This window comes from Lutjanus erythropterus, chromosome 12 (genome assembly GCF_056507025.1).
Source record: "Lutjanus erythropterus isolate fLutEry1 chromosome 12, fLutEry1.hap2, whole genome shotgun sequence".
Classification (NCBI taxonomy): Eukaryota; Metazoa; Chordata; class Actinopteri; order Lutjaniformes; family Lutjanidae; genus Lutjanus; species Lutjanus erythropterus.
The window spans coordinates 11,882,478-11,904,529 of record NC_139328.1 but is presented as its reverse complement, the minus strand read 5'-3'; the positions used below and the strand labels follow the sequence as shown (position 1 = coordinate 11,904,529).

At 39.6% G+C, this 22,052-nt stretch overlaps 1 protein-coding gene across 1 annotated transcript in view; it reads left to right on the top strand.

Annotated features, from left to right (window-relative positions):
• Window positions 1-22,052, top strand: part of LOC146317681 (A-type potassium channel modulatory protein DPP6-like) — a 104,286-nt gene that overhangs the window by 48,886 nt on the left and 33,348 nt on the right. The window contains exons 2-3 of the mRNA XM_084732479.1: window positions 11,967-12,081; window positions 15,537-15,635. Of these exons, the coding sequence (XP_084588605.1) occupies window positions 11,967-12,081; window positions 15,537-15,635 (214 nt within the window). The remainder of the gene's footprint in view (window positions 1-11,966; window positions 12,082-15,536; window positions 15,636-22,052) is intronic.

The window sequence follows — 22,052 nt, the reverse complement described above, 5'->3', positions numbered from 1 at the left end:
CCAGAAATCTCTTGGTTTGTCTTTCCACTGCTCCAACAAGGACCAGCTTGGGTTTGGTTGAAAAAAAAAAAAAAAAGAAAAACCTTAATTCATCATGTTGGATGAGAAAATTTCCTGGCTATACAAGCCATTTCTCCCAGCTGCTTCTCTGCCGTCCAACCTCCCTCTTGTTCTTCTCCTGATATTGTCACATCCAGCACCGTCAATGAAGGGTTTATTTCAGCCAAAGCAGGGCTAGCGGTTGTTGGAGCAGTGGAAAGACGAACCAGGACATTTTTGGTGTGTTGTATTTTGTTTCTGTCAAGTTTGAATAAAGACTGGACTTTTTTGCAAAGAGAGTCTGGTTATTTTTTGTGAGAGCAATAAAACATTGGTTTCTGGTTAAACATAATGTGTCTTACTCTTTAAAAAGAGTTCTCACTCTGTAGAAATCCTTTCCATAATGGTGTCAGACACATGGAATAACAATGGGAGCATGTCAGCAGCAAAAACAAGCACTTTTTTGCAGAATTTCAAAAATGGTTGTCCTCATTTGTCCCTTAGAGACAAGAACATTGGAAAATAGAGTCCAAGATGAAGACCACCCTTTAAACAAAGGCAATGTTCAGTTTAACAATAATTTGGCATTTCTTAGAGTAGCACAAGAAAGTTTTATTTTCGTAGTCCCAGCGCTCCGTCTCTCAGGGTGATTGTTGATGCCGGTGACTCAATAACTTCACTAGACAGAGATTTTTAAAACTTGTTTCTGTTTTGGAGGAAAAAAAAAACACTTCACCCCCACCTGCTGTTAAATGCTGGAGGACAGCACTGCTGCAAAAAGAGCAGCTGGCTTTGAAAAACATTTTGTTCTCAAGCCAAAGTTGAAAATAACAGAGGAGTGTTATTATTAAATCATTTTGCATAGTGCTTTGTGATCATGTTACTAATTGTTTTTCTCGTCTCTTTGCTGTAATTGCTTAATTGTTCCAATCTATTCTGAAAAAGCGATTACTTTTAAAGCCAGTAGAGCATCCTCTTATGTTTGAATCTTTATTTTTATGTTTCCCTGTAAGTTCTTGTATGCATAGTTTGTGTTCATGTTTGACATTTCCTCTGCTACCGTGTCATCTTGAGGTTGACATTTTTGCATTTTAGTGAAATGTCTATTGGATATCTTACCATCACATTTGGTACAAGCATTCATGTCGCACACAGGATGAACTTTTCTCCCCTCGCTTTTCATCTAGCCTCATTTAAACTGGGTGGTGCGAGGTGGAATCTATGGCCCCGACCATGGCTCTGAAATATCACTTCTGTTTATTGATACGTCCATTGCGCTGTCTGTGGTGCTGAAGTAGCAGACAGATTTTGTAATTGCACGTTTTTCTCTCAGTCCAACCCTTCTGTCAGTTTTGTCTTGGATTTGTAATACTCTCTGAGTACAGGCTACTATAAATACTCAATTTTATACTATATTAAAGCAATAACACACAAGAGAAAGTCTTTTTGGCACAAGCATTAATAAGCACCAACGAATTATAATTCCTTGGTGCATTTTTTTGGCTTCACCAACACACACAAGGCTGCCACTGGAGTGGAGTTTTAACATTAGCTTGCTAGCTACTTTGTGTAGATGTACACATTACCGCAGTATAAAACGCCCCAGGTTACTTCTCCCGATGGATCAATAAAACTGCCACAAGAGTATATTCAGCTTGAATATAGCTTTAGAAAGAGACTGAATATTCATGTTTAATTTTTTGAGACTCACCCCAGCTGCTTGAAGAAGTGGGTCTCTGTCCACTTCCACAGGGACTCTGGTGTGGTTTGTTTGCAGTCTGAAAGGACACAAACCAAGCACAGTTTACGATAGAAGGCATATTATCTTCACTGATCTGCTGTGAAAACTGTTCAAGGAACAACTTTATAATTTATCTGCTTAAGCCATGCACAGGCTATATTTATGCAAATCATTTCATAGCCATAACATATAAGTACATAAGTGCAGGTATTTTCCCCGATTAAAAGGTCAAAAGAAAACTGCAGTTTTTCCTGTTCCTGTTTCCCGTGGACTTTAAAAATGTAGATAGCGTTTACAGCAAGCGACTAATGGCAGGACTTATACCCGCAGTGTGCACCCAGTGAGTCAGACTAACATGTTGGTGGCTTCAGTTGGACAACAGTATAGTGGTACTTACTGATAAAAATGCATGCATGACTTATATCTGTATAATTCGCTGCTTCTCTTGCTGCCTGTGCAGCAATGTTCACAAGTTTGGTAGCCCCACCTCTTACGCTACATAGACAAAATGGCGACCATTGAGTGTGAGAAGTGTCCAGCGTTCTACACTCAACTTTTTCGCCATTTTAAGTACAACATCCAGGTGCTCGCAGTGCACGTTGTTGTTTGCCATAAATGACAATGCAAATGCATTTATGCACTCAAAACAGTGAGTCTAAGTCCAGTACGAGTTTAAACTGTTTTTTTTTTTTTTTTATTCCCTTTGTTTATAGTGATTCTTTACTATTCATTGTTTTTTTTATTGATATCACTTTGCTGCTGCAACACTGAAAATTTCCCCTTTGTGGGACTAATAAAGGAATATCTTAACTTATTTATCTTACTTTTGGCTGTGGCACACGTGTGTTTGCTGTTTCATGCGTTTTGCTGTACGTTGTTGTACGGCATGTCTTTTTTCTTTGTTTGTTCTTGTTTTAAGTCACGCTTAAAAGACATCCAGGTACATATGAGAGAGGTCCTATTTGTTTCAAACACATGCACACACACTCACTCTTAGAAGATATAGATCCCTCAGAGCACCTCCCCCTCCTGTCTGGTAATGTATCCGCTCTGACAATGAGACTGGTGCGGCACTTATGGTATTTTTAAATGAGACTCGCTGACTGGGTGTAATTTAATTTAGGATTGTCAACATACAGAATACTGTAGCTGACTGGAAGAATTTAAGTGTCTGAGCCTTGGAAGAGAAAAAGCATCTCATCAGATATTGAATTATTTATTCCCAGGTGAAATCAGATAATGGCATAAAAGGCAGTGGTCTAAATCATTTAATATTATTTTGACTTGTTGTGAAAGAACAACACAATGCACTTGTCTTCTTCTCACTTACCTTATCAATATGTCAATGGTGCCACTAGTAATATTTCTGCAACTATCACTGCTACCATCACCACTATTTCGACTACTACTGTTACTATTCTTTCAAAAAAGTAAATGGATTTTAAAGATTTATTTGTTTATGTGTTTGTTTATGTGTGTCTGTGTGAAAGGAGTTGCTTGTAGTGAGTAATCCAACTCTCCAGAACTCCTCACTCAACTCTACGGAGAGTTTTAGCATCTTTCAGCTATTGTTTTGTTTTGTTTTTTCCACTCTCGCTGCTCTCATAATTGTTTTCCAGCAGCAGCAGCCAGCTGTTTTCAGCAAAAAATAGTCTGATAAACCCACTGCACCCTCACTGCAGACAGGCATAGCTGGAAAACATGGAGCATATTTGATATATTTGATAACTGATATTTTCCCCAGGGGCTGGTGGAAACCAAAAACAGAGCTAACAGTAGAGTCAATATTTAACTTGAATTGTCAGACCTATCTGGATGTGTAAATTAGGGTTGTCACAATACCAGAATTTTAAATTTCAATACTAGTATAAAAATGATACTTGATACCTTTCTTGATATCACACCAAAAAGAAAAAAAAGTCCAATGTTTTTCCTGCACACTGTGGTACTGTAAAAGTCAGACACTGGACAATCATATGTTAGTTTTGTATCATTTTTAATCATGTCATATTGAATAAGTATTGAAAGTATTGATACTTTTGACAACCTTAGCGTAAATAAGCGACTGTTTGCTTCATAATATGGTGGGCTTGTTCTTCGTGGTCTGTGGTGAATTCCATTTGTTTCAAAGAATTAAAGTTGAAAAAATTGTTCACCTATAGAACTTTAGATTTCTCCACAATCATTAGATTAGGAAAGATTGTTGTGCCGTTGTCTTTCTATATTGCAGAGTTGCACACACTCAGACAGAGCTCTGCAGAAGGAATCTTTAGGTGCTTCGCTACGTGTTGGCTAGTGATGGTACTGTAAAGCTTGAGATAAACTTACTTTTCACTACACATTCACCTGTGCATGATGGCTACCTCGTGTATCCTTCATCCGTTTGGAGAGATAATAACATCACGTGTCTTCAAGATTCCAAATGCACAGAAGGGCAGTGTAGAATTAGGTGGAGTCAAAGATCAGCTTTACCGTAACTTTATGTAACGTTATTCTCAACTTACAAATTACGTGAGCAACAGCAGCTAAACTCTCTGCCCCCTCTCTTCTCCGATGACTTTTTCCTTGTCTTCCATTCCTCCGCCGAGGTGAACGAGAGAGAGAATACGTGCAACAATAGTACCATCTTCAAGTACTTCTCCTCTCAGTTTTCAGCCAGACGTGTTGATCTATTTGATGTTTGTCTCTCAACAAGGCTTGATTTTGTGCTTCTCTCTCCTTATCAGAGCTGATCTCTTATCAGCAAATATGCCTGCAAGTTACAATATCTCATCTAAACAACACCAAGTCTTCTTTGTCTCACCTCTGTGGATGATAACCCTGACACTCCACATTTTCCGAAGTGGACAAAGACAAGGCTAGACAAAAAGAGGCAGGCTTGTTGCCCTACTATCCATGAACCAAAATGCAGCTGGCATGAATTCTTAATCTCACTCATGAATGCCCATAATTTATTGATGCTGTTCCAGAGGAAAAGTTTACCCCCATGTCCAAAGGCTACCGCTCCACTCTCAAGTTTGACTCGTCACACAGCGACTACGTTACAGTGGAGTGATATATCGTGTGTCAAGTGTCCGATGTCTTTACACAGCTGAAGTTTGCATTCATTTCACATGTCCGTATTCCCTCGTGTGGCATGTGTGCAAGTGTCGTGTTTTCTGCGTTAATTTTTCAGCCCTCGGGCACATTTCCCACATGGCTCTCAGCTGTAATATTAGTCCCCTCTGTACTGTACAGCAGCCAGCGCCATCGTCACTGCAAATCTGACTCAAATGACTCTCTTGGTTCCCTTGGAAACCAGGTGCTCAGAGATCAGGAAAGATCCATTTCACACTTCAGCGGCGAGACAAAGAGATGGTTAGACAAAGGGAAAGTGGGAGGGAGAGAGGATTAAAGGGAGAGAGTGGGAGAATAAAGGAAGCTTGACCTTAAAAGATGCTTCATTCGTATAGCCCCTTTGTCTCGAAATAGAATCAAAATAGAAACAAATGGATTGAAAAAAATGCGTTGCTTCCTCTCGTGGGACTTTCAAGCCTTTGCAGTCGTCAGTGGCGAAATGCGCAGGGTTTGTTTAGATGTGGTGTCTGTAGAGAAGAGCGTGAAAATGGCTCTGCTTCTCATTTATTGATGCTGCTTTTATTGTTATCAGCTGTAAGGCATGCATGCCTGCCTCCACACACAGACTAACAGAAGGAGATGGCTTAAAGCAGACAGCCGGTAATATTTCCCCATGTCTGAAAACGCTGCCAAAGGTCAAGATTTCCTCTCGCACACAGATGCACTTTCGCCTCGTTAAGAGCTCTTCAGAAAAGTCAGCGTCCAGGGAATGCTAAAGTTTACAGCCGCACAGTTTGTTATAAACTTAATACACTGTTGAACATCAGGGAAATCAAATTGTATCCGTCTGAAGCTGGATTCTGTACATCTCTTCAGGGTTTTAATTTGCTGGAAACAATGGAGGTGTTGATGATTTTCATATTATATTTTGTGTGAGCGAATTCAGCCTGAGTTCGGAGCTCCCTGTTCATTTGTGGTTGAGTAGGTGGGTGAAATGTTCCACATTTCACGCAGGGATAAAACAGTCTGCAGGGATAAAGCAAACAGAGCAAAGACACCGTAATAACAGTGGATTGTCGGTGCTATTTTAAAATATATGTTGCTTCTTTTGAGTCTAGGTTTTAAAGACATGGATTCAGTGTGGGAGCAATCTAATTAATAATCTTTTAGAAGGAGCAGATGATCAATGCTGCTGAAAGAGAGGTGAGAGAGGTGTATGATTCAATGTTTTCCCATGATAAAGTGTTAAAAAAGAAAACAAAAAAACACAACAAGTCATAATATTGCATCAGCATCCAAGTATCATGGCAGTATTTAATCCGGAGATAGAAGTGAACGTTAGTTGCCACCACTAGAAAATGGTATCTTCTCTCTTTTTACCTCACCAACCCAGTTTATGATTAGTATTTGTCAAGTGCAGCAGTAGAAGCCTGTGGCTGTGGAGGCAAATGAGAGCTGATGCAGAAATGAGACAGAGACAGGGACTTAGTGCGTAAGAGGAGCAGTTTATTTGACAAATAGGAAGCTAGAGTAAAGATGCACGACCTCCTTTTATAAAGTCTCATCTCTGTACGTGTTTGTGTGAGGTTTCCTCACTTGGTCATTTCTGAGAACCCTGTCGCCAGATCCTTCATTATTTGGGGTTCTTAAAAACACGTTACACCACAGCCTGTTGAAGTCAACAACCTCGCTCATGGCATACACAGAAAGAATTACACTGTTATTTGTGATAGAATATGAAAGAATTATACGATATATTTAAATGACATAAGATTTAACTCCTCAATAAAGGAAAAGCTGTGTCCTTAAGTATGTTCTGTACTTAAGTACAATTTTCAGGTACTTCAGTTTTATGCTACTTTGCACTGATAATAGACAGAATTTCAAAGGGAAATGATGTACTTTTGCTCCACTATTTTTATTCAACAGCTTCACTTCCAAGTAACTTTAGAGATTCAGATTAATAATACAAAATCTGACCCACGGAGAAATGTTAATTTATTGTTATATATAAAGACCTGTCTGCTTCCAACCATTTCTGTAACTTTTCTAAACCAGCAATCCAACATCCACACCCACTTCATGCTGTGATGCAGCTGTGCGTAGGTGAGGAAGGAGCCATTGTTTGAACTTCTCTTTCTAGGTCTTTTTTTCCTTCCTTGACACATCTGTTTCGGTCACTTTTAGCACAACAGCACAACACTATGAACGCCTTCCAAGACAGACGACAGATGAAAATGTATGCTGTTAACCCTATAATGTCTCAAAAACCCATACCCAAATTTGAGCAATATCGCAATGTCTTTCTTTTCTTTTCACCCACCTTCCAGTGTGCCTGTTTGGAACAGCTGTGGTGCGGTTAGACAACACATTGTACAAACCAGTTCTGTTCGACCATGAACTGACCCTTTGACAGATCAGCCATCTCTTTCTGCCAGTAACGGCGGTTTCAAGCCAAATGCGTAGAATGTAATCTGCTGCCTTTTTGTTGTAGATCATGGAAACAAAACTCTCTTGGAGATTAAGCAATGATTCCTTCAGAGACTTTTTCTTCCCACATTTTGAACTGTGACCTCTTTTGGATGGAAACATGTGCATGTATGATCGTGCCAGAAATTAATTTAAGCAAATAAGGATGATGAACATAACTGATTTTCAGTGTATTATTTTTTTAATGAAAAAAAACCTTGGCTGGCATAGCTTCAAGGCACAACACTCAGAGTCCTGATACTTGATTTTTAATGCTGTACTCTGCAGTAGCTTTTGTTAATTGAGTGGGTGGTTGGAATAGCAGCTACAACCGTCCAGACGGCTCTGTTGACCACCACTGAGCTTGTCACAGGAAGTACGATAAACATCGATCATGTCTTTCTCAGGTCGGTGTTATGTATCCAGAAATATTGAGACTGAAGGTTAACGGTCGTATCCATTTCGAATGGATGCAGTTTTATTGAGTATTTCTCTGTGCAAAAAGCAAACGTCCAACTGCATTTGATTGGACATTGATTTGAATTGTGGATAAGCTCCCTGACCTGTGATTGAATATTTGGTTGTCTGTTTACAGAAATGCCAAACACCGGAGGGAATCTACTCGAGTCGTCTGCATCCTACATTTCCACAGCCCGAATTAGCCCACAGGGCCTGTGGGAGATGTATTTAAGATTGGAAAAGTAGGCTGTCTGAAATAATTTTACCTTGTGCCTCTCGTGCTCCAGTACAATGAGCATGCTGAATTTGTCACGGGTGGAAAAAAAAAAAATGACTGGAACTAAATATTTACTCACATGCCTCCCAGGCTGGCATCAAAGTGTCTGGAAATATTCTGCTGAGAGACACTTTTCTTCTGTTATGTGGCGTACATCCAGCTGTCACATTTATAGATCTGGGGCCATATTACAGACACTTCCTAACTTGCAGATCCCATCTTAACTATTTAGTACCCATGGTGAGCGTAGGATTAGGACCTCGTTTAGGAAAAAAGCCATTACAGATGAACAGTTCCTAAGTCAATGTTCCTATCCTAACTAAAGATGGAAAATGTATGTTACACAAGCATCCTAACTTCACAAAATGTTAAATAAACTCTCCTAACTTTAGGACATCCATTAAGATGTCCTAACTTTCCACCCATCGTAGTAACTAACTTACCAACGACTGGATGGCAGTGCTGGCTAACAGTAGCTAACGGTAGTATTAGCTACTGTTTAATCTGTATGGCTGCTCTTTTATTGCTTTTACACAATTGATGCTGGAAATCACAGAGACTGTCTTGTTATTCTCTACTTCTTTAACCTTTTGTTGTAAATTTTCTCCAAAGAACATGTTTGGATTTCTCTACAGATGTTGCCAACACCTGTAATTCATTTGTCTTGAAATTAAGTGAGCATAATTGTTTTTGCTGAATTTTTTGGTATGCATCATTAAGTTTCAAGGACTAAAAGACAATGGTGACAAAGTTAAGTTTGAAAAGTTGCACTGGTTGCTAGGTAACAGACATAAAAGCTGACATGCAGTGTTAGATTGAGTTTTCTTAACCTGAGATAAGATAGAATGAAGTAATATAAAAATTCCTAAAGTTGGTTAGGATTTGCTTCTGTAATACCAAAGTGGGAAAAATCCTATCTTAGACTTCTAACTTAAGACTAAAGATAAGAGGTTTCTGTAATATGGCTCCTCTCAGGCGTCAGACAGAGGATGAGATGAACTGGATGCTGGACTGGGCTGCATCTAAATCACCTGCTTTGCCCGCACTAAACGGTTTGCTATTTTCAGTGCAGATATACAGAAAAACAAGTAGGCAGATGCTGAAATAAGGCCATTATCTGCATGCCTGTCAAAGCATCTCATTGTTTTATCTCCGGCTCGGTCAGAGGTCTGAAGTGATGGTTGATATCAAAGGCGACTTCAACAGCATGTCTTTCCTATTACGGTATGATAACACGTGCAGGGACATTAATATCTTATGAATGCAGTATACAAGTCCGTACACCTTATCGCGAAATTCCTTACCTCTGCAGCCATAAATCAGCGTATTGATGTGCCTGCTGTTTTTCTATGTGTACTCACTGCTTTCAGTATTGATTTGCTTAGCTGTGAGACAAACTGTGCAGAGACAGTAAGGTGCACAAGCAGTGGAAAAACATACACACACAGGTAGACCTTAAACATTTAAATGGAAAGTATTTAAAGATATAAAAAGCATCATCTTTGCATAAGGCCGTCTGTTTCACTCTCACGTGTACACACACCCCTCATTAACTTGCGGGTGGGTCAATGAGCTGCTGCATACTGTATGACCGCTGACTGTAGGCAGACAGAGGCCAGGTCTAATTGGTAACAAGGATATCAACAGCTGGACTGATACGGGTGGCTGGAGCCGCTCACGTTCCTCCCTGACAGTGACCAGAGAGACTAATGTGCACGTGTGTGTCTGTCTGTAATTAGATGGGAATTACACCTTAAAGAAACCCTGAATTCTGACTGTAACCCTCCAACCATCTGCAGGGAGACTTCACTTATTCAAAAAATGTATCCACAAACATATATAGTGCTGCTCATATGGCAAATAATGGTATGGTCAGAATAGCTCAGCGTGTCCTGATAATAGCAATATGTGAGTCATGTGGCTGAAGCCTAAAGTGACACAAGCCAAGCAATAAAGATGGTGAGAGACAGCCTTAGACAGTATAATAAATAGTAATATATATATATATATATATATAATAAATTGCTTCTGTGAAGCCACCCATAGGCTTCTGATGAGCTGTCAGGGTTGGATAGCATGTTAAGATTTTCCAGCCCTCAGCCTTTCAACTGAGGATTGCTGATATATTTGTGTGTGTGTGTGTGTGTGTGTGTGTGTGTGTGTGTGTGTGTGTGGGCCCCCTCCCAGTCTCAGCTGGGAAGCGGGGAAATGTGTGTGAACATCAAGTTTGCTGTCAAACTTGCTTCGTCCAGTAAACAAAATAAACTCACAATGTGTCAAGAAGAGAAATAGTCTGAACCGTATACTCTCAAAATACAAGTTCCTCTTTTTTTTTTTTTTTTTTTTTTTTTTTTTTTCTTACCATACTAGGATGTGCTTGTAATTGCTTGTTAACTCATTCTAAACCACACTTTATTCAGACAGGCAAAACCATTAACACCATCTTGGTTAGGTTTTCAGCTGTTCCAACAATCACCGGCCCCAGTTTTGTTCTAAATAAATCCTTAATTCACAGCATTTGATGTGAAAATATTCTGGCTCTACAGGTTGTTTTCCTCATTCGTCCTCTGGCTCAGTGGGTATCTCGCTCTCTCGCTCTGCAGACCATTAAATTAGCAAAATAAAATGACAAAACTAATCTAAAAAAATCAAGAAGTGATGGACTCTCTGATTTCTGTTGATATATTTGTCCAGTTGCCCAGTACATGCTAACACAGAGTAGGAGTTCACATAGATCAAGAACCCTTGAAAATAAAAATGACTAATTGAAATCAGTTGAGAAATGTAAACAATATAGTTCTTTTTATCCAGAAAAACTACAGCTACTTCTATTTGTTTACAGGCCTGTTTTGCCCCGTCCAGTATAGCAGGGATGTTGAAATATGAGCCGAAGCCCAGTGCGACATCTGTTTGTACATGGTTTTGAAGTTCATTGTGACCGTCACCATCTTGGCAGTGCCTGACTCAACGTATGTACAACTGTTATGAATAGGGACATTAGCTTTGGAGATTAAAACTGTTTTTTGTACCAGGCTGTACTGACTTGTTTCTGGAGCCTGTCTCAAGGGGCCATTTGAGAAAATTGCAGGGTTTTTTTTAAACTCCTATGTTGTTTTCACTTTTCAGCCATGGAGGTTGCTGTTTGGAGGCAGCCTGTAGTTTGTGAGGTTAACCTATATCTACAGTTATTCCAGAAATGTGTCTTTTCCTGTTGCTTCGTAATGGACACAGTATGCCAAGGACAGAAATGTGCGTGTCTCCGAGACCCAACAGTTAAATCACACAGTAAAGCTTCCCAAAGAAGGCTTTTATGTCAAAACAGTTTAAGATCCGTGTGCTGGAGTACTGTTCAGTCCTCAGAGGCCACCTGATTGCTGCCTCCCGCACTTCTGCAGTTAAAACGTTTTGTATGTCCTGTGGATTTTTGCAGTATCTGTGTTTCGAACAGCGCTGATTAGCCATCTACCATCTGCTGGGCCGTGTGAAGAGAGCAGCTCATTATCCTGCCTGTTGTGTCTGTGTCGAAGCTGTAGCTCCACTCCAGCTATCAGGCAAAGCTGCAGGGACTCTTCGTGTGCGAGCAGCGGGGAGCAGCTGGAGGACGCAGTGTTACTGCACACAAGTGGCTGTGCTGTCGGCATCTGTCTGACAGAGAATGAGCTGTCCGCTGGCCAATCTTGGGCTCCAACTGTGACAGTACAAAATGCGTCTGTCTCATGTATGATGAGGCCAAATGCCGTCCATCCATCTTGAAATAAAACTCCACACCTGAAGGTCATCACTCTTTTATAATACAGTGGTGGAGATCCAGCCTGTGGAGACAAATCATTTTCTGTTACCTAAATCCTTAAAAAGTCATATTTTACACCTGTTTGTGTTTTTTTTGTGCATCTTTATAATATAATGTGTAATATTGTTTTTCAGGACCTGGTGGGCAGCGCTCCACCGCAGCGAAACTGGAAAGGAATAGCCATCGCCCTGCTGGTCATCCTCATCATCTGTTCCCTGATTGTCACCTCCGTCATCCTGCTGACCCCTGGTATGAGCAGTCTGCACACACACACATGCACACACACACACACACACACACACGTACATATGCTATCATTGAAAGCGTGCATTCCTGCAAGGGTGCACAGAAAAATGTTTTGAAAATGTGCCATCTGGACCTGCATCAAAGTAACAGCCCAGTTCTGTTCATGCTCAAAAATGTACATAAAATGTACATGTTCCATGTCAGTGCAGAACATTGTGTGAGGGTGCAGATATCTGGGTGACACGTGAACATGTAGCATGTTCCGGTTTCATGCATAGACCTTCAATTAACATTCAACTTTTTATTGACCGTGAGCATGATCTTTCCCTAATATTAACAAAGAGTTTTAACTGCATAACTTCAACTATACCTTAACCATATTATATTTGTCAATACCTTCTACTTTAAGAAAGTACAATATTCAGGGTTTTTTCACTCGCTCTTTGTAAACGCACCAGATAGATAGTTGATTGTTGAGTCTTGCTCCCAAGTCATCAAACACTGATGCTTTGGGTTGGAAAAGCATCCCAGACATATTAAAATAATGAGAAAATAGCAGGCAGAGTGCTCTGTGGGTCTCACCATAACACACTTATAGTGGGTCAGAAGTGATGACTGAGGGGGATTATTTTCATATGAGTCAATACATTGTTTTTTCAGGAAAATCCTGCATGACTTTAAATGTCCTGTAGTTGGCATGTGAAGATATTGTTAGCAAGATTTTGTAAGTAGAGTTCCTGTCATTTAACTGTGAAAATGTTGACATTTAATCGTTGAGGACCTTGTCTGGCAATATGGTTGCACAACACTCATAATCATAGACGATCATGGCATACAAAGTACTAAAATTTGCATTTTAGCCTCATGGGAAAATAACCGAGAATGTTCTATTTTTCAGTCTTGCAAAGAAACAAATTTCCGAATCCTCACAAAGTAGCAGATACTGATCATTGCGTCTTGGGACGTGACCTAACGTTCCACCAAATTTCAATGAAACCTGTTTTTGAGACAGGCAGGCAAACAAATTAGATACAAATCATTATGTCTCTGTCAAAGGTTACAGCCTACTCAATATTCACTCACTTACTCTTGGACTGTTAACTGTTCTCTCTCTAACTAGGTCTGGATCTGCAGCAAAATATATGTAGTGCTAAATGATTACGGGGCACAATATGACAAATTTAGCATATTAGAAAATACTTCTATGACAAAATATAGCTTAAAATAGCTAAAAGTTTAAAAGACTATTTTGCAAAGATAAGAAATCATGAAAGAAAAGAAAAAACCTCCTGGACCCTCACCAGAACGCATCAGTGTTTATTGGGCCACGACCTAATGTTACACCAAATTTCAAATGTGTTAAGTTTTTGAAATAGTCTGCTAACAAATGTGATTTTCTTGGCAGAGATAACAACACACACAGTTACACATATGCCTGTTTATCTGTTCTCTGGCTCAGTATACATGCACTGTGCTGCAGTCCTCTCAACTGATTATTTCGTAAGTGGTAAATGGACTGCATTTATACAGAGCTTTTCTAGTCTACCAACCACTCAAAGCACTTTACAACACATGTCCGCATTCAGCCATCCACACATGCACATTCATACATCAGTGGCACAACCTTCAGTAACAATGTCAGTATCATCTTCAAGGAAACTTTGATATGCAGGCTGGAGAAACCGAATATTGAACCACAGACCTCTGAATTAATGGATGACCTACTCTACTGAGCCGCAGTCGCCAAAGTGGAAAATTTTTTAGAAATCTTTGTCTGGATCTAGATGTAGATCAAAACAGTGTTAGACATTCATTGATACATGTTGCATTTAAGGGCCAGTTTGTCTTCACGAAAGCAAAACTTACTTGTCATTTGGTCGACGGGTACTAAGACCACAGATGGCCCAGTTTCTATCAGCAGACTTTAGAGGACCGTGCCTGAGTGTCTCAAAAGACATTGGGTATTAAATAATTTGATCCTGCAGGCATCTCTCACTTCCTTGTGAGTCCAGGTTTGTCCCCTGCCAGTTGACATTTTGGCGAGCAAACGCACTACTAGTTCACCTGTCACCTAAACAAGAACATTTTCTAACCAATGAAATGACACATGCTTCTGTGATTGGTTCGAATGGTATTCATAATAGAAATTAACCGCTCCAGAAGTCACTCGACAGCGGTCCGAGACCAGAGAGCGGTTGTTAGGTCTGCACCAAAGTTCAGGTCCGATCTTCACGCCGACCCATTCAAACCACATTGAGGGGATAAATGCTCCAGGGTTCGCATCAGCCAACCTGTTGTGGACGAATGTTGCACCAAATTCCATCTAAATTTGAGAAGATTTTTAGATTTTCCGCTAACATACTTTCAAAAGGAGTATTCACACATACACACACATCTGCCTCGTTCTACACATACTCTACACACAGGACAGGCTTTGAACTCAGCAAACTCAACTCCTTCTTCCTCCTCTTCCTCTTTACCTCACAGCACTGGCAGCAATTTTAATTTGATGACCTTGTTTCAGGGGGGCAAGGTTTTACAGATGACACGGTCTCTCCGGTTGGTGATTGTGCACTGGTTTTACACAGAGGCGGGGTCATCTTCTCACTAGGTAATGGGCCTTTTTATGTGTAATGCCATTCAGGCCTGTTTAATGGAGATGATTATGCAGTAATAACTCCAGCCATTTGTCAGATTGGCACAGCATCAGAGATACCATTTGCCTCGTGTGGGAAATTAGTTTTCTCCCCGAACTCTGCAGCTTCTCACCAGACAAGAGTTTCTCCGAAGTCAATAAACACTTTACAATGTCTGACATAGTATTTACACAGTCAGATCTCGCCGCTCAGTCACAGCGTCAGGCCTGCCGAAGAATCTGTCAACGCGCTGTTTTGTACAGTAACACTGGGCTGTCAACCATCCTGACAACTCGTGTCTGACGGTCGTTTCCTGAGTAAATGTGTGGTAGAAGAAGTACCTCGTGTTGTCGGCTCCACCTGCAGTTCAGCTGTCAGCTTCAGATCTCATTTTGAGTTTTGGGGATGGAAGGAGTCGTCCCCCCGCTGCGGAAAACGAGGCAGGCAGACGTGAACTGAAGCTCTCAGATCAATAGTGCAATACCAGGGGCCTCTTTCTTGTTTGTACCTTGTTCTAAATTGCTCTACCTACGGTGATGTATCGTGGTTGGAGGTGCTATCTCCAGAGATAGAGGGAGAGTATATAATATACAGTGAGTTGGAGACTGCAGCCCTCTGAGCAAAGCAACATGCTGATGGAAAAAGCCAAAAAGATTTTTTTTCAGTTTTTGCTCTGAAACTTGTAAACCTCCACATGAAATGCAAATAAACCTCTGAAGACTGAGGAGCTGTTTCTTGAATTTTTCTTCAAGAATCACTTGTGAGCCGCCGCACGTCATATTTCATTTATGTTTATTTTTCTTTTGCTGATGCATTTGACAGGTGAAGATGACAGCCTCGCCCTTAAGAAGAAAGTGACTATAGAGGATGTTTTTGGCCCAGACTTTCACATCCACGACCCCGACGCCAAATGGCTCAGCGGTGAGTGAACAGTTTGGCATTTAGCATCTGCCTCTCATTTCCAAACACAAAACATATCCAGACACATCATGTCAGTCATCATTGGTTGTCCATGACTCAGAATATACCATCAACATTAAGATGTGACCCATTGTCTTCAAATGTCAATATAATTATAGTGGTTGTTGTTTATTGTCTTATAGCCCACATGGAAAGACACCAAAAATAGCACTGCTGTTATGAAATGGCATTTGTTAGAAAGGAACATTAAAGTGTGATTACACTGCAAACAAAGAACTTTATCTGCTTTTTGAAGCTTTAGAAATAAAAAAGATTCCTAACAGAAGCTATTTCAATCAGGAAGGACTTCATTTTGAGTGAACAAATGTATTTTAACATGTGGACAAAAGGATGAGACATGTTAGTTGTCTCTTGGCAAATACACTCCATCATTTTATATTACATATATGTGTTTATTTTAAGGGGGTGATGAAGCTATAAGTAGAATAGGAAATTCCCGATAGAATCTAGACACTGGTGTTAATGGTGTGAAGCAACAATATGATTGGCTGATTGAAATCATGGCAAACTCTAATTGGTTTAATAGAAAAAAAAAAAAGTGAACGTTCATAATCAGCTGATTAAAAGAAGCCGGGGAGTGAGAGAAAGGTACACTAGAGGGTTGTGAATGAATGAGTAGATCATGTTCCTGATTGAACACTCTCTGAGCTTCATTTCAATATCTAGTGCTGCAACTAATTATTATTTTCATTACCGATTAATCTGCCAGTTGTTTTTACAATCAATCATTTAATATATAAAATGTCAAAAACTGTGAAAAGTGCTCATAACTTTTTTCCAAAGCTCAAAAGCAACATCTTCAAATTGCTTCTTTTTGTCCAAGCAAAACCCAAAGACTATTCATTTGCTGTGATAAATGACAAAGGAAAGCAGCAGATACTCACATAAAAGCTGGAACCAGTGAATGTTTGACATTTTTTCTTGAAAAATGGCTGAAATAATTAATGGATTATCAAAATAGTTAGAGCATTTATTTTTCTTCAGTGGACTAATTGTTGCAACTCTGATTGTCCGACAAGGAAATGTTATCAGCAGGGTTCAAACTATACAGAAACTTTCAGGGGAGAATTATTCTCTGCTGCACAGCGCCGCTAAACATGCAGCGTACACATGCATAGATGGAGGTATGCAGCGACTTCAAAATTATTGCGAAAAATGTTCAACCATGTTACTATGACAGACATTCAATATATCATAGAGGCTAAATAACAAGAATTTAAGGCCACTGTTTGAAAATCAAAGAATGCATTTACGAAGGAATAACAAAAAACAAGAAACAAAATTGCAAAACTTAGCTTTGTGAGTGTAAAAAACTGTCAGACATTTGTTTTACATGGGAGGACTTTTCTTAAAGTACTGCTTGCAGTTCTTTCCTTCATTGACTGTCCCTTCACTTACTTGTCATTTCCCTTTTTTTCTGTGAATTGTTATAATTGGGGTGGAAAAATGGAACCGAAAGTTCTATTTAGGCAGAATCTGAAGTAAATGACGTTCTGCCTCTGTCTTCTACACTGTGTGTCAGCGCGGCTGTCAGGGTGGCACACACAGCAAACAGCGCACACATCACTATGTTAATTAGTGAAGGTAAATGTTATGGAAATTATAACGTAATGAGCCAACAGACACACAACATCGGCACGTTTTTACTATCATTATTCTTTTCAGGAACCTGATGTTTTAGAGCCACCCCCTCCTCCAGATGTCAACAATGTTTATTGGAGATGGATGTTTTACTAAAACGTAAACAACATAAGCAAAAGTTTGTCTCCCCCTTCTGGCAACGAGTTTAATTACACAAACACAGTCGACACACTTCTTACGCATACCAACAGTTTTTTACTGTAGGCACCTACTGTGCTGCTACAGTTGCTCCCTCCTTCAGCTCTGGCAAACCAAACATTGCTATTTGACATAAAACGCATCATGACCAGTACACCAGCAGAAAAATATCGCCTCAGACGCCAGATTTAAAAAAATGTGATTATAATGTGAAATACACAAAGATTTACCTTTACCGTTACAGGCTTAAAGGAGAGGTGTGTGATTTCCAGTGGCATCTAGCGTTCAAACCTTAGATTGCAACTAAGAGGATTTACCCCGACACCGCCTCTCTCTCACCAAGAGTACGGTGGCCGTCAGCGGACAAAATGGCGAGCGAAAGCTATCTCACAACAAACTACAATTATGTGTGTAGGATGAATTACCTGTCCAACAGAAAACAGGCAACCTTGGTGTCACTGTGAAAACGTTTGTCCTCCATCAGCGATTTCCATCGTGTAAAGGCTATGCCGATGTTGATTCGTGTTTTTGCCATTTCCCGTCATGCTTCCATTTACTTTCTTCGCGTCTCCGCTTCTTGGATGACGTGGATTCACTGTCCGCTGCTTTTTGTTCTGGTACAGTGTATGTATGATCCTCCATTTGTCAAAACTGTGCCAGTCAAGGTTCACAACGCTAAATGGTCTGCCAGCAATCACCCGCGTCTATCCTCCCCGTCTACTTCCCTGTTTACGCTGCAGCGTCTACGTAAGGTCGCCATGGGCACGATGATGATCTCCGTAAGTCGACCCGACAGTATGTAACTATAAATGGCTATTTCTAAAGTAACGGGAACATATAGATTATGAGTTTACGTTGATTGATAATAATAAATACGTACTTATATATAATATATCTCATTTATGTACATAAATTCCTGTAATTATTACACACTGGTCCTTTAACTAGTGTTGTGCAAACTCATTTGTCAAAGGCTTGAATTTATTTGTATTTATGTAACTTTAATGTTCATCAGGTATTATGACTGAGAGAACAAGAAACATTTATAGTTAGACAATCACACAAACAGCATACAAGAACAAAAGGTCTAAAGCTGAAAAACCATCAATTAAGTGTGAGATAAAAACGAACAAGTTCTAAAAAAAACATCAGACAGTAAAGCTTTTTAAGTGTCAGTGGAGAATAAAAGAATCCATCTTGAGGGCAGTTTACAGTTCATAAATAATGATTTGCACCTGAAACTATGTAGTTCAGCTAACGTTCATATGGGATATCTGAAGATAAATAGTTATTAGATTAAATGAGAGAAGAGTTGTGAGCTTTAAGAAGCTTTAAATTTGTCTTCAGTCTCACTCAAATCAAAACTTTTTCTCTGCCTTTAAACCTACCTGTTTCTACAGCTAATAATAGTACGTCACATTCTGCATTTAAAAAAACACCACAGCTGTAATAAAAAAAAAAAAAAATCATAGCTCTGTTGGGATTATTTTTCTGTAACTGTGATTTTACTCTTAGAAAGGACACAGTTAAACATCATGTAGATGCACATAAACTCTCTCTAGCTGTGATTTCTGTCTTTCACCGTGGTAAACATATGCACCAGTTTTCAAGCCCATCTTGTATGCACCACAGCTTCAGTATGCTGTGTACCAGGCGTTGAGTAAGACGGTCTAAATTGAACAGATGTACAATTGAACGGGTTTGCTGTGGCCTCTGTAACCTTGACAAAGTAGCGAGTAGGAAGCTGCCACCTGAGCTCATAAATGTTGGATCAGCTGACTCAGTGCCCTCTGGTGTTCGACAGGAAAAGTACTGGAAATATTTTCAGCCTCTGCATGATAAACTGAATCCATGATCATTTATTCTTATGTGGATAATTTTCATTTTGCACTGAGCAGCAGTGTGGGTCAGCGCCATCGTGTCTTGTTGTACTAGTTGTACTCACTACCATTTAAACAACTCCATTGCTTTTATTTATCCAAGTGTAAAATACTTACATTTTTAAAAGTTTATAAGGTACTCCAGTTAGCAAGCAGAGCAAATTCTAGGGTAGTTTTGTTTCACAGCTGTGTAGAAAAGTGTGTAAATGAGTCTTTTAACATCTGGATTTGATAGAGGTTGGTTTGGGGTTCTCAAAATGAAATATACAGAGAAGACACTGTTAACTGAGCAGTTATTATTATTTGAATATAGTAAGATATCCAGAGGTCCATGATGAATACACATACTTAGAACCAAAATGATGAAATTATTTAACAAACACAGCGCTGCAGCCAGATCGAACAGTGTTCCAACAATGTTGTGAGCAAACAAGCGGTCCTATTACTTCTTAAAGTTGACTCTAGCAAAAATTTGTTCATATGTTACTGTTTCTAACATAGATTCCAGTCATTTGTTAAAGTCTGGAGAGGATGTACGTTTCTAAAATTTTAGGGTCACTCAAGCAGCTGTGACAACCCCTACATTTATCACATGCAAAGTCAGATTTTAAGATTTTTATACATTTTGCAGTTCTGTTTTGTCCCCTGTCAGGCATAGACTTGGTGATTTACTGCAGTACCTAACCACTTCTATATGTGCTCTAGTACTTTTTTCCCCAAATGGGTAAACAATCTTAAATTCCCAGATTGCATGTAAAAAATGTTCCAGTTTCTGCCTGACATTGTCATTTGAGAATTGATATCTTTTTTCATACAGAAAAAAAAACTTACCAACAACAAAGTGTGTGCATATCCAAGCAAAAATATTCAGGTGCAAGACAAAAAGTATCACTGCAGGTTACAAAGGAGGAAAGTCTGCACACTGCTTGGCTCCAAATAAATTATTTAATTCTCCTTGAGGACATTCTCTTTTAAGGCAGAGTTTCGAACTTCAAGATCTTCCTCAGGCCGAAGTGTGCAGACTTTTCTCCTTTGTGCCCTACAAAAAAAAAAAAGTGAACCCGGGGTCCACTTCATAGCTTATCGGGAGCATTCAAAAACCTCTCACACATTCTGTGCCGCCCCCCCAAAACATAACATGAAATGCATGCATTATATTTTAATCAGTCCATTTCAGTAGCATTGGCTTTCAGTAGCCTATATTTAATATACTATGCATCAGTGTCTGTCAGGTGAGGAATGACAGCTTGTGGAAAGATGCATGCTACTGGTTGCATGGAAACTAGTGGCACCTTGTGAGTGTCGCAGAAATTACACTCTGTCATCAGTGCTAGTGCTGCATTTCGGTGGAAGCAAGATGGAAATGCCACCAGGGAAAAAATGTTGTATGGTTGAGAAGAAAAGGAGGTTCCAGGGAAAATGAATCAACTCTCACTTTGTCAGACCTCGGGGGACAGATAAAGTGATCTGCCTTATCTGCACACAGGTGATTCCTGTGCTCAAGGAATTTAATGTTAAACACCATCATGAGACAAATCATAAATCGCTTTCCCTGTGCAACCTTCAGTCATACACTGTCGCACCAACTTGACACTCATCAAAACTTTGAGGACCTCTGTTTTAGATGATCGAATTATGGTGTTTTTCTCCAAGTGCAGAGTTATTGTAATTTAATGAACAAGATACACGGCTAGTCGTCTGAAATCTGATGAAACAAATAGAAAAGATCATACATTAAAGACTACGTATTAAACATTAAATGTAGGATCTGTCAACACTGCATTCTGGTGTGAATCTCAGGCTGTTCAGTGTTAAACTTTAAAATTCGGCAAACGTGATTTTATCGATTAAAAAAAAATCAATTTCCCTTGAAGCACTAAACATCATAGACTCAGTTCATAAAATTTATAAAAGAGCTTTTAAATATGTGTCATGCTGTACAACTCTGTATCCTTGTGGAGAAAACTCCCAGACTTATATAGTTGTTATGATCATCAATGTTAGTTCCCATTATAAAAAGTTTGTTCTTGTGTTTGAACACTCACCACAACCAGACTGACATATTCACATACCGACACTGCGTCCATGAATACACCTATTGTCATGCATACGTCTGTGTTTATACGTCTAAACACAGCTGTATGTAAAAATCAAAATCACCGGCACGTGCAAACTCATGTCTGCTACTTGTGTGACACGTTACGACCTTACATCTGTCCTTTTGTTCTAATGTGCAGAATGTTCCCTGATTACTCACATTACTGCCTTATTAACATATAATTAGTTAAGTTCCTGTGTTTCTGTGCCCTTCATTCACGACCATGATGAAAATGTCCTCAGCAGCTGACGAAACGCCGGCAATCAATTGTGTGACATTGCATCTTGTCAGTTAAGTTAATGCAATCAACTCCCATTTGGTGCTAATGACCTTCTGATAAGAAACCCAATGGGACAACCTCACACTTCAGTAGTCCTCATCAATATTTTGTGGGCTTCATTCACAGCAGTGCGTAATTGATCCCCATTGCTCTTTGATCACCGCTTGCCTCAGTAGTCTTTGGACTCACCTTTGAGTTTCTCACATAGACTGAGATCCAAAGACAAAGGATTCAACCTTCAGACTAAAACAAAGAGCTGCTGCTGTCTGACTCACGCAGACATGTTTCTGAGATATAACAGAATATAATATTGTCCAACA